The sequence below is a fragment of the Patiria miniata genome, unplaced genomic scaffold (assembly GCF_015706575.1).
Source record: "Patiria miniata isolate m_02_andy unplaced genomic scaffold, ASM1570657v1 HiC_scaffold_29, whole genome shotgun sequence".
NCBI lineage: Eukaryota > Metazoa > Echinodermata > Asteroidea > Valvatida > Asterinidae > Patiria > Patiria miniata.
This window is the reverse complement of record NW_024037068.1, coordinates 22901131-22918465: the sequence shown is the minus strand read 5'-3', so window position 1 is coordinate 22918465 and position 17335 is coordinate 22901131. Positions and strand designations below refer to the sequence as shown.

At 41.5% G+C, this 17335-nt stretch overlaps 1 protein-coding gene across 1 annotated transcript in view; it reads right to left on the bottom strand.

The window, feature by feature from the left end:
- The window catches only part of LOC119735649 (dynein beta chain, flagellar outer arm-like), a 121152-nt gene that overhangs the window by 14240 nt on the left and 89577 nt on the right, over positions 1–17335 (bottom strand). Inside the window, exons 72-86 of the mRNA XM_038209442.1 lie at positions 16594–16813; positions 15444–15761; positions 14753–14959; positions 13948–14098; positions 9301–9449; positions 8579–8835; positions 6838–6942; positions 6439–6663; positions 5084–5246; positions 3875–4064; positions 3096–3205; positions 2234–2473; positions 1548–1873; positions 1042–1222; positions 112–330 (exon numbers count right to left, since the gene is read on the bottom strand). Of these exons, the coding sequence (XP_038065370.1) occupies positions 112–330; positions 1042–1222; positions 1548–1873; positions 2234–2473; positions 3096–3205; positions 3875–4064; positions 5084–5246; positions 6439–6663; positions 6838–6942; positions 8579–8835; positions 9301–9449; positions 13948–14098; positions 14753–14959; positions 15444–15761; positions 16594–16813 (3061 nt within the window). The remainder of the gene's footprint in view (positions 1–111; positions 331–1041; positions 1223–1547; positions 1874–2233; positions 2474–3095; positions 3206–3874; positions 4065–5083; positions 5247–6438; positions 6664–6837; positions 6943–8578; positions 8836–9300; positions 9450–13947; positions 14099–14752; positions 14960–15443; positions 15762–16593; positions 16814–17335) is intronic.

Sequence of the window (17335 nt, the reverse complement as noted above, 5' to 3'; positions counted from 1 at the left end):
CTTTATGAAGGCAGGGAGCACTCAACTGTTAGAAAACAGTCACTTGATTTAATTTGACTGCTGGGCTGGCCTTGTTGAAATTGCCAGCCAGAGAGGGAGGACTAGACCTACCTGTCTTCAACACATCATCCAGTGAGGCGTCACTAGCAGGCACTTCGGCTCCGGCCGAAGCGTCGTCTGCATTCAGCAGTTGCTCCGTCAGGTTGTCCCATGAGACGACACGCAGCGAGTGCAGCAGGGCGTCCGAGAGCTTGGCGCTGGGCTCGCTGGTCAGCCAGACGCAGAAGCGGGACTCAGAGTCTCGGTTGATGGGGTTGAGTCCCAGGGGTCCTATGTGGATTACAAAATGCGAACAAGACAAAGGTAATGGGCTGGGCCTAGTTTTCTTGCTGCAAGTTGGTAAAGTTTTAGGTTAGAAAAATTTCAGAGGGGTGGAAGGTGGAATTAAGTAATTCTTGAGGAAGTATTTTCTTAAAATAGCTGAAACTATTATTCCCCCCCCCCCAATAAAAACAAACAAACTTGATTTGAGAATTGAGCTTTGGAGAAAAAAAATGGAGACGTTTTTGGTAAATTACGACCAAAGGAATATATTAATGACTGGAAAAGAGCACAAATTTAAGGATCCTTGATAAACGATAGTACATTGAAAGGGGCTCTCCCTCAATCTTATTTACCATCTTTCTTATTTCAAAGTTGAACAAACAATTGACCGTAGCTGGGTTTGAGCCTGCGCTCTCCTAACAATGGTTCCGGTGTTACACTGAACACCTCCACACTTCTAGAAATGCCAACTTGTTTCAGCAGATGTCACAGACAAGTGACCTGGACAAAAGCTCCTATAGTCCCGAAAACCAGTCACAAATACCAATAATTGGTATATTTCTGATATTCACACCTCAAATGATCAGATTTCTGATATACACCTCCAGACAGATCAACTCATATCAACTGGTAATGGAAAGCACCCAGCAGAACAAAACGATAAATGTCTCAGAACCAGTCACACATACTCGTTAACACGTAATTTCTGATACACACCTCCAGTATTGCCGACTCGTATCAGCTGGTGTCGGAGGCCATTCAGCAGGTTATCGGATGCCAGGTGCAGATCTTCGATGACTAGCCATCCGTCGTTGTCAGCGGCCGTGTCGATGGCGATGTTGACTCGTGATTCCGCCCCGTCGCCCAGTGTGATACAGTCAAAGGTGATGTTTTTACTCTGAAAAAAATTACCAGAACAGTAACAAATTGAATAACAACAAAAGTACACAGATAAAAGAATCTTGGTTTCAGGCAATGCCCATTAAATTGATGTTTCAGTTTCTGTGATGGAGTTTCATCGAGTTAGAAGTACACAACCCAGGACCTAAAATCTTGAAGCTGAAGCCTAATGCCAGAATCCAAGCCAAGCTTCCCCCACTCCCCCTGTTGGCACCCCTCCCTACCACCTCTCTCCCCCCATCCACTTTCCACTGCAACATCTCCTTTACTATAATCATTGTCAGGGTATACTAAAGATCTGACATTGCCATCAAGGTCAGTACCTGCGCTATTGCCCTGAGCACGTCCACGGGCCTGGCTTTCATCTTCATCCCGCTGCCCAGCTGCTGGTTCCCAAACGCCGGTGTGGGAGGCAGTAGTACCAGCACTCCCAGCAAGCTTGCCGCACTGCCCAGCAGGCTGCCCACTGAGCTGGCCAGGGGCTTGACTGAGGTCAGGTGTCGCCGGACGTAGCGGGCCACGGCCGCTGGGAAGCGGTCGGGACGGAGCAGGCGCAACAGGATGAGCTGATGGAACTCGGTCAGGCTTCCGAGGTCGGGGCTGGACTGGGCTGAGGTCTGGCCCTCAGCATCCACTGGACGGGGTTGATCTGATGGGAACAGATATGACATACATGTCGATTAAAAATGGTTGCAGAAGTGGGATAACAGTTTAGTTAACACGTCTTGACTAGACTGGCTTACTCTCGGCACTGGGAGAAGATGTGACAAAACGGTTTCAGAAGTGGGATAGAGGTCCAATTGTGGGTTGATTTACAAATTCCCGCAAATTTTGATCTTACTTAATTTAGCTATTTCTTAATCTCATGTGATTGTATTTATTTTGTAAACATTGCCAGAAACGGGTGCTAGAATCAAAATCTAAAGTAACACAATGGTATCGGTAAGGGAAAATTCATTTAGGAAGACTTCAGAATTGTTTGGAGAAAAGCACCGTTCAGATAACTGACCTTCTCCTGAGGTCGCCGGCCTATAAGGCAATGGCTCATCTTCAGGGTTAGCAGTCTTGTACCACGCCTCCCAATCACCAGGCTGCTGAGCGAACTGAACACACAGCCCATCCAGGGGACCGGGCAGGACAGACACGGCCATCAGGTCTTCCCACTTATCATGGGTCAGGAAGGTGGGAGCCGGTGTATCGCACTCAAAGTCGGCCAGGGAAAGCTCCATGTTCCCAAGGCCTGGGTTGCCTGTAGGTAATAAGGATGAAAAGTCATGTTGCACAAAACTTTGATGCACTGTTTAACCCATTAGCCCTCCTATGCAAACATACATTCCGTGCCCTGTGTAAAAGGCATGACAGGTAAGTGGATGGAACTTTTGACTGTATGTGACTGTTAAAACAGTAGGAGGGTTAGTGTTTGTGTTACATTGCACTACACTGTATTTACTCCTTAATGAGCCCAAGAACCCATATAATGCTGGGTGGTTTTCGGTAATCAAGAACGTAACATGAAGGTGGTTTGGGGCAGCACTTTACAAAGGCTGCTGCCTGCACTAATGTGTGCATTTATGGAAACTGAAAAAATCAGAATCAATTTAAATGTCTGTGAACATAGAAAAATTTGTGAACATAGTGTGATTTTAATTCAGTAAAACATTCAACATCTGATCCACAGTGGGGAAAAACGATCTTTGAGAAAATGATTTGCAGCTTTGGAAATGAATTCTTTTCTTAGGACGCCACAGTGCAAATGTTAATCTTTTGAATGGAAAGTCCTATAAAACTCTCCAGAGTATGAGACTTTGCACATCCTTTCAATAGAAATGTGAGATGTTTTATTTCTTCAGTTATTTGGGATGTCCACAAACCTTGGAGGAGCAGCGCCAGTTCTTCCTCGGAGAAGAGCTCGGTGGTTTCATACTGGATGTTGAGACAGAGCAAGGAGGAGAACAGCAGGCGATGCTTCTCATACAGAGACCTGCAAAAGACGTAATCAAAAGATACCACAATAAGATGACATAAAGTAATCATGGCAGCTGGCACAAGTGTTAAAAGGTAATATACTTTTTTTTTTAAATTTTGCTCCAATTTCCAGAAATGGATGGATTTGGGGTTAATATTTTTATAGCAAATATGTAACAATATTTGCTATCAAATACTGACCTGTTTAAAGTTTTGTGTTCATATATGATGGAAAAAAAAAACCAAGAAAAAAATGTTGTTCCCGTGGTCTGGTTCCCTGACCCTATTCTTGATGAAGCGAAGCATTGTCAGGTCAGGGAACCAGACTAGCTGGCTTGCAACCGTTCACGGATTGAACTGATTGCAAACAAAATGTGTACTAACTGAATTTGGTACACTGGGGCAGTATTAGAAAAAAGTCAGTTTATTTTCCAACAATGGTTGGCAATTGATACAAAAATTCCACTTTTCTTGAAAATGACGGCACACCAGGTGCCATGATTTCACAGGATACTTGAGATTATCATTCATTTACAGTCCAGTAAGGTATTTCATAATAATTTGGCAGTGTGGTTTTTTGATGTTTGCAAATGTTGTATATTATCTTTAAGGGATACCAATAACTACTATCCAATGAAAGCAGAAACAAATTTAGGGAGATGGGTATGTGAGTTATGGTACTCACTGCCTAACGTTCTGGAAGATGGTCTGCGTCAGGCAGTCCACCAGCTGCTTGACCTGATTGGCTGACAGATTGGAATATTCCACTCCAGGGGAGGGGAGGTCTGGGAGGTCCGGTACGGCAATCTGTGCCATGATGCGCTGCTGCAGACTGGCTTCTTGTGATGGCGTGGCTGGGTTGGCAGGCTCCTCACCTTAAAAAGAAAAAGACATTCAAGAAATTGTAGGATAAGTCAAATTTGACAATATTTTCTTGTACTGCATGGTTACAATACTCATTTAAAGCTACAGTCGGTTATTTGCAGCTATCCAAAACGTAACTGACGTAATTATTGTTGGATAGCATAGAGGGACTGAACTTCCTGTGAAATGATTCTTTTTGGCAAGCTGTCATTTTCAATAAAACAATGAAAGAAGGCCTTTCCACGATGCATAGATGCATCGTTAGAAATTTCCGTTACTAGGTTGATTATAATTTAGCGAAGCGCGGGCAACCGCTGACACGAAGCACACGTGCGCATGGTTCAATTTCAATTTCAATTTAAATTTTGACTTTATTATCCCTGACGGGAAAATTCCATTGGCCTTTTACATTTAAACACGTTAATGAAAAAAGTTACAAAATTATAAATAATCACAATACAGTACTCCACAAAGAAGAGAGATACAAAAAGTTATTAAAATTCAATACAGATAAAATACTGCACATAGCCTAAAAAAGGCCCGTTTAAAATTCCATGTGGTTACAAATTAAAATCCAGACTACTCGAACAAATGTTCGTGTAATTAAAAAGACCCTTCATATACACTATTTCAATCCCATAAATTGTGTTAAAACATAAAAATACTGCACAAAACCTAAAAAATGCTATTTGTTGGTTCAGTGTGCGACATCGCGTAGTTGCAATTGCCTGGATGAGAACATGTCCCGGACTCTGAATTCGGGCGCAATTCAAAACATGACTTTTGATTTGAAATCAAGATCCTAGAATATTGTGTTCTCGGAATATACAGCATTCACTGAGCTAAGGTTAGTTGTACAGCACCCTTGTTTAGATTTTGAGCACTTTTGTTGCTTCAAAGAACATAATGCACAAATTACAAATGATGGACGCTACCTTTAATCTCAAATCAGGGCCTAAAATTATCTATAAAAACAAAGCTGATGCTTTGAACACCCCCCCCCCCCAGCCAACATGACTCTGCAACTCACCTGTAGAGTTCTGGGTCTCAGTGCCTTCCTGAGTGATACTGCTATCCTGTGCATCTTGGTCCACCTGTTGGGGCGCGGTCTCCTTGAAGCGGGTGCTTGCGCTGGTACCGATGCCACGCAACGGGGAGGTGTGGCTACCTGCCTCGGTGGCGCTATCATCGTCCTTGGATAACAAAAACATCGTCAACAAATAAGCAGCATTGACCGATAGACTCTGTTCATTCAGCTGCCATCTTCGAGGCTTTTGTTATTGTAATTCAGTAACGTTTAATTACCGTAACGCATTGCCAAATGTAGTTATATCCAGAAAGTATTATCCACAGAATGAAAGCCAGAATGTTCTATCTATTACATTATCAACAAAGTATTATAAGAAAGTAAATTGCAAAATGCAGTATTATCACGATATTATTACCCAGATGTTATTTTCCAGAAATAACGATGAAGTCATGAAGACAGTATCATTTTCCAGGGAGCATACATTTAAAGGATCATTTGCATTTGTCATAATTTCATGAAATGGACCGCTATTAATTTACAGCAGACATCGTTCCACTGAGCTGTTCAATGGTCTGTGTCCATTGGTGCTGGAAAAACATGAAAAATGCCGGTTGAATTTCAACTGTCAAAGTGCAGCTCAAGGAATCTGTGGTGCATAGAACCCATAGGCCACAGGGAGTGCCGGAGTGCCAGCTCTGTCATGGCAAAGTAATACATGCATAGACCTACGGTAGCGTACCTGAGCGTACACATGAAGTCAACAGCTGGCTTGTGGCCGTTTTACGGATGTTGTATTTGACAAGACCGTTTGTTCTCAGCGATGGTTAGGTCCTAGTACTGATACAAAATTCCTCTTTTCTTGAGAATGACAGCATACCAGGCTCAACGATTTCACAGGATGTTTTATAGTATTATTTACTTTCAATCAAATGGGCAGTTTGATAATATTTGGGCAGTTTCGTTTTTTTTTTTTTAAGTGTTTGGCAAGTTATCCCATATGCCTTTATAAAAAAATTAATAAAATACACGCATGTCCTACAAATATGAACTCAAAAATCTTTGAGTACCACCCGAGTGATTTTTTCCAACTTTCACTCGGGAGGTTACACACTGAGTATACAGTGTTTATACGTCGGTGAAGGGCAAAACCTAATTTGATTTACATCACCCCGACGCAAAATTCCATCTTATGAATACTAAGTTAAAAATGTCATTGAAAATCTTACAAAATTACTTCATCTGAACAACACAAAGTTAACTTTTAGGAAACAAGGCTGAACACCTATTCCACCATACCTGTATTGAATACCCCCCTCCCCTCAAACCCCCCCCCCCCATTTATTTTACTGACTCACCTGTCCCTCGTCCTCATCTTCTCCATCTTTCTGGTCCTCCCCGACGGCCTGGTCAAACATCCACAGGAAGAACGGCAGTGAGAACTGGTACTCATGCCGGACACCAACCAGGCTGGCTACGATGCTGAACAGCATAGCGCCCCGCTTGGCTACCGGGAGGAGCTCCTCACGAATGTTCTCAAGGGTCTCCAAGATGCGCTCTGCATCCAACAGCTTAGCATACACCTGACAGCGAGAAAAATAAACAATGTGTACATACGGACTCCTTGGACAAGTACCCCTTCAACGGTTACAAGGGGAGAGTTGGGGAGACCACTGGGAGAGACTTGAAAACATGACTTGAAAAAGTCATTTGCTGACCATGTTTCATTCAAAATAAAAGTAAACTTGAAGCTATACCTGTTCCTTGTTGTCTACGATAGCTGAGACGTACTCAGTGTGAGCGGTGATGTCTCCTGACCCATCCTCTCCTTCTAGGGTTTGTAGCAGCTGCTCCTCAAGCACCTAAACACAGACAAATATAGCAGTGCTGTTGTCAAGTCCATCACAAGAAAATCACAAGTCCATCACAAGTCCAACACAAGTCCAACACAAGTCAATCACAAGTCTAGTCACAAGAAAATCACGAGTCAATTACATGTCTGTTCACAAGAAAATCACAAGTCAATCACATGTCTGTTCACAAGAAAATCACAAGTCAATCATATGTCTGTTCACAAGAAAAATCACAAGACCATCACAAGTCCATCACAAGTCTAATCGAAAGAAAATCACGAGTCAATCACATGTCTGTTCACAAGAAAATCACAAGTCAATCACATGTCTGTTCACAAGAAAATCACAAGTCGTTTCACAAGTCCAGTCACAAGTGAATGAAGGAAACGAAATGAACGATAACAAAGGAATGTCACGGTTCATTTGAATAGCTTGTGATATGACTCAGGATTAGATGACTTGTGACTGACTTTTGATAGACTTATGGGGACTTGTGATGGACTAACAACACTGATGTGTAATGGAGGCACGTTCCGGATGATTTCCAGCACAAAATAATTTGCAAGTGCAAACTGTTTACGTTAAAGTTTTGTGCGAAGAGAGGCAGGAGTTTATATTTTGTAGTAGAACCAATTTACAAAAAAATGGAAGGATTAGTGCTCCTTGCTGACTAATAGATTGCGGCGTAATTATAATTAACAAAAATAGGGAGATACATGTAAAAGTGTTATGGAACTTTCATAAACTAGAGGTTTATAATTGTCAATAGGAATCTGGTGCAATGAAATGATTGCATCAAAGATTGACAGACTCTTGACTAATCAGAGTAGTGGACCTGTCTGAGGTATTCACAATGCTCCAGAAAATAAATTGTAACGATTAATAATTTAGGTATATAACTCCTGCATATTTATATTAACTCTTTCAGTGCCAAAATCGTACATGTACGAGGTATTTTTGTTAGTACAAAAGCGCCAACCTCGTACATGTACGAGGTAATGTTCGTAAATGTTCGTACTTAAAATTGCCAAACCTTGTACATGTACGAGGTAGAGTAAATATGTTATCAAAAGCGGGCGCTCTTGCTCTTTCTAATGGTACCATTTTCATGCATGTACGACCTGTATTTATTTTTTCATTTGAGTTCTTGCGAGAGGGCGCAGCACCAAATCTCGTATTTTCTGCAAAAAGTGCGGAATTCCCCTGTGTTCAGGCCAGTGTTTCAGGGTGTATCACTATGTTTGTGACTACTTTTGACTTTCCAATATATCAAGGATATACCAGAGAGCAACAACAACAAATTTAGTGAGTAAAACTTATTTACTTTTTTTTTTACAGAATTTCGAACAATTAACAAATACGCTCGAAGTTGGGCACTTTAGGGTTAAACTTTTCAAATTTCGCGGGCTCTGAAAGAGTTAATGTATAATAATAATAATAATTTATGAATAAGTATTTATGAATATTGCTCCAGAATACAAATAGTAATGAGTAATTAATTATGAATAGTACCAAATATTAATATCAATGAATAATAATGTAATAAAAGTACTCAAATATGAAAGTAATGAACAATTTAAATCTATGATTTGTACTGATGAATATTTATATCGATGAATAATAAATAAGGAATAATAGTATCTACCTGCAGAGTGGCCCTGTGTTGCTGTATGGCCCTAAGCACCTTGCGTCGCTCAGCGTGCAGCTGGGGAACCACCCTCTGGAATGCCCTGGCTAGCAACTCTTCCTTCAGACCCTCGGGGGAGGGGCTGTAGTTGACCAGGGTTGTGGTGGAGGCGATGCGGGGCGAGAACTTGGGATTGGGCAAGGAGGTTGTCATGGAGACGCAGAAGTCCTGGTGGCCCAGGAGTCGGCGGCCGCAGTACTTGATCAGTCTGGCGTCTAATTGGTTGGTTAAGTTGGGGGAGATGAGGAATAGCGTTAGAAATGCAGTGATGACAATAGGACTGAATGCCAATATACATGTATTGATCCACTTTGAGGGCAATAGTATTTTGTGTGTATATTTAGGGAATTCAGGATTGCATAAAACTGCAGTGACAACACAACTACATGTTAGTGACATGTTTTTTAATGTTTCAGGTTTTCCTGAGGTTTTAACATTTCTGAGGTTTGAGGCTTTGCTGCGGTTTGATATTTTCCTGAGATTTCAGGTTTTCCTGGGGTTTGAGGTTTTCCAGACATGAGAGATTTACCCTGGGTTTAAAGTTTTTCTGAGGTTTTAAGTTTTTTTGAGTTTCACTGTATTCCTGAGGTTTGAGGATATTCCTGAGGTTTAATTTTTCCCAAGAATTTAGGTTTTCCTGACATGTGAGGTTTTCCTGAGGTTTGAGGTTTTTACCCTACCTTCAGCCGTACTATGCTCATTGCCGTGGTTGGCGTGGTGGATCAGCGGCATGACCATGCTGTCCAGTCTCTCATCACAGTTGACCAGCAGTAGGGGCAGGCCAGACAGTATGGCCTTCTCTATCTGGACCACAATGGACGGGTCAAACCTACAGAGTGAGAATAGGGTGACAAAATCCACAGAGGTCAATTTCTACAACTAGAAACCTGTCATTGAGAGAGGAGACTGTTTCTATGTACTTGCAAGTAGGGTCTAGTAAGTCTCTGTAAACCTCCAAATCTTATGATTTGAAGATTCATTCGTGAGTAAGTGTGAAGAACTGATTACAACTCTCGCATAGGAGGTCTTTCATTAGGGGTGAATCATGGATAGCGTCAGGTGTGTACTACACCTGTAGTTAAATGGTTTTTCACACTTATGAGTAAAATGTTCATCTTTATCAAAAACTGTCACTCACATTGCTTCAATGCATATCAATGAACAAGGATTTTTACACCACTCAGCTACAGCCTTTCTGTATAAACATTACCTCTTTGTATACACATTCTTCATTGTTTCTAATGTTTTTTTTTTCATTTTGCTGCTGGTGTAAAACACTTCCAGTCCTAAAACTCTGTTTGAGCTGATAGCCATGTACCTGTACTCTAGTGCATTTAACCTGAAAGTCCAGCCCTTTAAGGGGACTGGTGAAGCTGAGTATACCATCATTTAAACCACCTTGCCCTAGATTCCATCATCATTTGTCATGTGTTACAATTAAAAGCAGGTTGAGGTCATGGGCGTCGCCAGGATTTTTTTCGGGGGGGGGGGCAAAGCAAATTTTCCTCCCAAATTCCTTAACTTTTTAGAGATTCTTGAAAAGCACTGAATGCATGTCTCAATTATAACCTTTCGGTGATTTACGGAACCTGCGGGAATCGATTTTACATCAACCAATATTTTTAGCCTAAAAAACAAAACAATGGTGAGCTTGAGAAAAGTATATTAAACCTGTGTACTTATACCGTACACCACCATCACACCTTCTACATACCCTAGTTTATCCTCCATGCGACTGATGTATGAAGCATGCATGCAAACAAATCAATGCAAAATAAGAACAATAAAGGCGGTAAGAAAAGCTGCATTGGGTTGTTTGACATTCTGTGCAAATTCAACAATTCAAATGTTCATCTTTAAAAATGTGTTCCTCTACCCCTCCCCCTCCCCGCCCCTTTCATGAGATGGGGAATAAAAGGCATGAGTAATGACCAGGGATTAGCTCAAAAAGTTTCCAGTCACAACATATACTACACTTTTATATCAGGATGCTTATGAAAGGTTTCACAAATTCTTTTGTTAACTTTCAAAAGCTGCTACATGTATCTTTATTTTGTGTTCAATGTTGCACAGTGCACCCATAAATAGCCTGAAATAGCCTTAAAATGAAATGTCTGGAACTTCCACATTAGTGATCATTTGCGGTGTTGTACAACTGTTGTCTCAAAGACAGACTTTCTGAATGTTTCTGTGATCACAGTGTTTGGGCATGCACTTTGGTCCTTTTTGTAGAATGTCGTCTTTTTAAAGTAACCCAACTCTTTGTTTGGGGACGAAGGAGAGGTTCCCAAAATGATGGCAATGATTACAAGCTGACAATTTGCACAAAATGTATTACATTGAGTCACACATATACCCTGCTGGGCCACACAAAATGATGCAGTGTTAGGCTGTTCACTCTGGCAAGGTTAATGCAAAAAATCTTTTTTAAATAAAAAAAAAAAAATTCCATAATAATAAGAATATCATAAAATATCAACAGAAATGGTAAAACAAGTTTAGATACATCAATATTGGTTTGAGATACATATAATGTGGGTGAAGAATAAGCCTTTGTACTGATGACGTCACACTTTGTTTACATGTGTACTTTCCTATCCTACCCGTTCCGTTCACAAGTACCCCCCTCACCAGCAAAGAAAGTACAGTTGGGGGTGACCGACCGACGCCATCTTGTCTGACTGCAATTTTGCCGCGACGCACAGCCGGGCCGTACCACTGCGAGTACAAATCACCTGATGTACATGTACGTGCATCACACACAAGGAACGGTGCGCGTCAACCAGCTAAATGTCCCGCCCATGGGACGTCATTGCTAGGTAAAAGGGCGCCCTCTTTGGTTGGCACACGGAGCCCATGAAGCCATTGGGGGCCAACGGTCCACTGAGCACCATAGGAAATTGCACATGTAAACAAAGTGTGACGTCATCAGTACAGAGGCTTATTGCAAATATTAACCAAACAGTTTTATAATTATTTTTAAAAGGTGAACAAAGACATTGGCGAGGGCAGGGCTAGAACCTGCGACCTCTGTATTGCCGTTCCAGTGCTCTACCAACTGAGCTATCCAGCCCTATGTTGGCAGTTCCCCAATTTGCCAATGTCACTTTTCAAGGGGCGCTAGATATCTAATAAAATGTCCAATCTGGGTGGGGGAGGAAGGAAGCTGTTATTAAGTGGGTTGCAACACTTCAAAGAAGAAGAAAAACAAGTAAAAGAAGCGTAGTTCTGCAGTCTAAGGATCACTTTTCTAGTCAATTCAAACTGTTATCAAAATGGCAACACAACGTGACTGCATTAAAATGTGCCTGCAAAATACCCCAAAAAAAGCAAGTGATTTGAAGCCCACACGAGACACAGCACACAAAGCACACCACCTTACAATTCAAATGTCTCTTTAGAATACACAGTGATTTGCTGATGGCGCCTGCACAATAAACAAAAGGTCCACGGTATTGAGGTTAATTGCAGATATATTATGCAAATTAATTCAGGAAGCGACATGAATATTCATACATGAATCTGTATTTGAGACATGCAAATTTAAGCAGCCCATCACCAATACGAGATCATTTCATTTTTAAAGACGAGTTTAAAAGCACAAATAAAGCTGCCCCACGGCCCAAAATCATGCCATAAATGAGAAATGCAGTAACTTTCATACATTGTAACCAAAACGAGTAACACAAATTTAAGTAACTAGCTTTCTACGTTTTGAAAATGTCAAATTCTCCTCTTTCATGAAGTTACGTGTACCCTGTACCTGGAAAAAAGGAATACGAAAAGACCCATTGAAAACCCCTTGATGCCCCCTTTTATTAAAAATATAAAAAAAAGCGTATCACTGAACAAAGACTTCAAAATACTTCAAAAAATTGCCAAAGCCAATTGTCAAACCAGTTTACACGATTTGTTCTGTTCACTGAAATTTTCAAAGAATTTTTAAAGGCATAGGATCGTTTGCTTTTCATGCGTTTTGTTCATTTCTAATAATTATTCCACTCAAAATCCAAAGATGAATGTTCAAAGCCTAACCTGTTGAACTTTTCGCTCAGTGGATATTACACTTTTCAAGAACAGTGAAAAATATGCAAAACCCTTTGATCATGAAACACGATTATATCAGTAACACTCTTTATTTCCAATAATTGGTCAATTGACAGATCGTTGGAAATCACCTACATTTCTTGATTTCTCATAAATGACAGCAAGCGAGACGAAATAAATTCACGGGATGTTTAGTACCAGTATGATAATCCAAGTAAGCTTAGTGATAATATTTTGGAAATTTACTTTGGAATAAATGTAAATGATCTTACATGCCTTTAAATATCATAATTGAACTTTATAAGCTGTTCAAGATCACAGAGGTTCAGATTAGTAGCCTCAGCTTTTCACCATAGCGGCAACTCTTTCACCAGCGATATTCCCAAATCAAAACAACAAAATGAAAAAGTCAAAACCCCCAAAATGCTGGGATTCTGAGAAACACTGCAAACAACATACCATCTGTTGTGTTGTGAAAGCATGCAATCCATTCAGGGAAGTGTGTTAGAATGGAGAAAAGAAATAAATAAATAAAGCAATTGTCATTAGTAAAAAAAAAAAAGTTGATTTCAGATCACTGGGAAAAGAAGAGGATGCATTTCAAAGTATAAGTTTTAAAATGCGACAAATTCTCCTCTGTAATAAAGATCCGTATAGAAATCAAACACAGAAAGGGGGAGAAAATACTGTGAAAGTTACAAGGAATTGGGGAATATGGACTCAATCCACAAAAGCAGGCAAAGTGTTTCAGTTTGTACCAAAGACACCACATTCCAAATAAATGACAATATTAACTCGTGAGCCTCTGTACCACCCAAACTGTTCTGCCTGTTACTTTCTCTCCTTCCCACAACTCACCTCCAAGCAATGTATGGTTTTATGAATTCATATGGGAATAAATACAATGTAATACAATGTAATACAAGGTAGTACAATGTAGTACTGGTGCTGAGGATGTAAATTGAATAATTGTGTTTTTTTGCCTTTCACGGACCTAAGGGCAAAAGATCGTAACAAATTTAGACCTCCAAGACAACTATGGTATATATATGGTACCCGCTGCTACGTCAGATTCAAAGCAGCCAGCCGACTCTGGCAAGCTCGGTGTTCCAGTGGTAAGACATCTGCACTAGTAAACAAGAGTCAGCTTGTGAATTCTTTCAGGCAAGTCCTTGGAAAGTGCTTACAAACGTACGTAAGTGAAGTGCAAAAAACCTAAATTGACTATTGGAAGATTTGTTTGGGGTTGCATGCGTCCGAAAAGCAGTGATTGCTTATACCTTGTGTGCATGTCGATGTTGGTCAGCTTGTTCCTATGGATCATACGGCGCAGCCAGCGTACGCCCTCCATGTGGGGGTCAATCAGGAAAGGAGGTCGTTGCCATGACGACTTCTGAATGGCCAGATTCTCCATCTGCTGCAGGCAGAGACCTGAACAACAAAAGAAAAAAAATAGTCAAAACCAACAAAATAAGAAGACAAAAATTGCTAAATATCAATTTTAATTGATGAATTTTGCATCTAGGTGTTAAAAAAATTGTCAAGAACATGAAGCATGTTGTAAAATTTTAAAAGCAAATTTTTTTGGTGTCAGTTAAACTGTCAGTTCTATGGACTGGCCCAACAAAAGTTGGAGTTAAACATTTTCGCGATGTTGTTTACGCTTCTTTGTGACTGTTTCGGCAGCGTTCTCTATGGACAGGCCGAACAAAAGTTGGAGTTTAGCATTTTCGCGATGTTATTAACCCTTCTTTGTGACTGTTTTGACAGCGTTTTCTATGGACAGGATGAATTAAAGTTGGAGTTAAACGGAGGTACCGGTGGGGGCATTTCGAGTTACAGGGGTACTGGCGAGTCAAGTAGTTGCTAAGAAAAATTGTCCCGGAACATGTCCAGGACAAATGCAGAGTTTCTTCCGGACGGAGTGAATGATTCTACCCGCAACTTTTCTAGAATTCGTCCCAGATATGAATCGAGATGGGCTCAAGGCAAATATTATTCTGTACTCATAAAAATCTGTATTTAGTAGCTCGATGAACATGACCCCAGGTCACAATTTAAGGGTCAAGGTTCATGTCTCCTGACCTTTGGTCATCCATTCCTGCAAGGTCCTCTCTCCGACAAGCAGCTTGACCAGCGCCTGGACGTAGCGGTTGAAATCGCTGCTGCTGATCTGGGGGAAGTTGTCCACGGTGTAGTTGTACTGGCTCTCGGTGGCCGTGTGCAGGTCCGGAGACTGGGCACCGGTGTCACCTGCTGGTACTTCATTCCTGGGTGTGTCTTGAACTGGACCTTTAAAATGGTAAATAAATCAGGACGGTATTAACAATTGCCTAAATTGGAATTAGATCTTTTTTAGTCAAGAGGCAAAAGGTCTTTTGCTTAGAAAACAATAAAAAAAAATCCAGCCAAATATTTTGAAATTTGAGATGAATTTGACAGAAGTGAAAAGGGATAGTTTAACTTGCTGTACAGAAAAATACTGGCTTTGAAATAACTTGTAAACATAGCCCCAATAAAATGTTACTTTAAGTTTCATAACTGGTTAAGGCCTTCAAAAGACAAAATGTAATGAAGCAATTTCAACTCCGTGCTTTCCAAGAACTTGTCAATTGTTCTGTGCAAAGCTGTAGTCTCTGTTTTGGGACTCAAAACCCCAAACCGGCAGCTTACTACTGCAGATGTCAAACAGCATTGAGGATACATACAGCTTTCGGTGAAGCCTAAAACCTAATTTTCAAAAAGCAGGCCAAGGTTCCAACAAAAGACATCTCACCTTTGTCTTCAGCAACAGCCACTTGCTGGTCTGCCTCGGTCCCAGTCTCCGCCTCCTCCATGATTGTCTCATTGGCCCCGCCCACTGCTTGCGATTCCTCCGCCCCTTCCTCCTCCCCTCCTCCAACTTCCTCTTCACCTGCCTCCTGATGTGTGTCTTGCTGGGCTTCTTCGTCTTGTGGCTGCTGCTGTGGCTGTGGCTGCTCTGCCGGGGCGTCCCTCGGTGTGAGGCCGACCTCCCCCTCATTGCTGTGGACCGAGCTGGTGACTGTGTTGGAGCGGGTGCGGTTGGTGTGGATGGCCCATTCCACTATCCAGCCTGAGGGGGGGAAGGGGGTTGAAGAGGGTGAGGTGCAGAGGTTAACAAATGTTATTAACATTGATTTTCCATATATTTGTGCCGCACATGACTGCCTGAAAACGATGAGTTATTTCCAAAATGTGATAACTGCCATTTTGTAAGAATCCAGCTCTCTCCTGGCTGCCCAGAGTTAGCTCGACAGGTTTTATATAGTTAAACATAATTTAAGAAGACAACAAAGCAAACAAACGAGTTTTAGAAACAGCTATTATTTTGTTAATATTCTTCAAACTATGATAAACGTGTACATTTTTCACTTGTTTTCAAATGGATATATCACGTTTTGGACATAAACTCTTTTTGGTCTTTAAGTACATTTTCACACACATATTAACTTCAAATAATCATGTTGAACTGAAAGATATTTTGACACATCATGCTGATAGGCCAAAAAAGCCAAAAAAAAAAAAAAAATTCAACAAAATATTTCTCAACTGATTTTCCTCACATTGAACAGCACTACCTGCAGTCAAGTTCCAGACACCACCGTTTACTTTTTTGAAGTTCCGTCCACAAAGTTGAGGCATAGCCGACTTTAATCGAATCCAGACCCAGAATGTCAACACTTTCAAACCACCCATATTTCAAGAGGAATTTACAGTTGAATAGCTTGTATGGTAGAATAGTTGATGAAAGGCAGCATCATGTGACCACAACATCCAACTTTTTAAGCAAGTGTATTAAACATTGTCTTGTTGCCTTTTCCAGCACATATGACAAACCAATAAGAAAATAAAAGCCTTAAGACTGACTTTGTAGGATCTTGTCACAAGCTTGCAAACAACTCTACCTTTCATTGGGTCGACGGCGTCAATCAACAGCGGCACGCCTCGCTCCTGCAGACACATCGGCCACTGGATGGTCAACATGACCCGACGGAACTTGGGGTCGTAAGCCCCGAGGTAGGAGGCAAAGGCCGCTGCCATGGCTATGGCCCCCGGGATAGCAAAGAGACGCTGGGGTAGGGAGCGACAGATCTGGATGCAGTGCTTGTGCTCTGTCTCCAGGATCTAGAGAGGAGAAACAGAAATGGATTGAAAATGAGTAAATTAGCTAGTCAATCCCACGACCTCCTGCTTTCTAGTGCAGATGTCTTACCACTCGACCACCGAGCTAACGGGATCGGCCAACCGATCCCGTTAGCTCGGTGGTCGAGTGGTAAGACATCTGCACTAGAAAGCAGGAGGTCGTGGGTTCGAGTCCCACCCGAGTGATTTTTCCAACTCTCACTCGGGAGGTAACGCACTGAGTATACAGTGTTTAAAAATGTCGGTGAAGGGCAAAACTCATTTGATTTATATCACCCCGGCGCAAAAATTCCATCTTATAATAGTTTATGCGGTACCCGCTGCTATGTACATCAGATTCGAACCGGCCAACCGATCCCGTTAGCTCGGTGGTCGAGTGGTAAGACATCTGCACTAGAAAGCAGGAGGTCGTGGGTTCGAGTCCCACCCGAGTGATTTTTCCAACTCTCACTCGGGAGGTAACGCACTGAGTATACAGTGTTTAAAAACGTCGGTGAAGGGCAA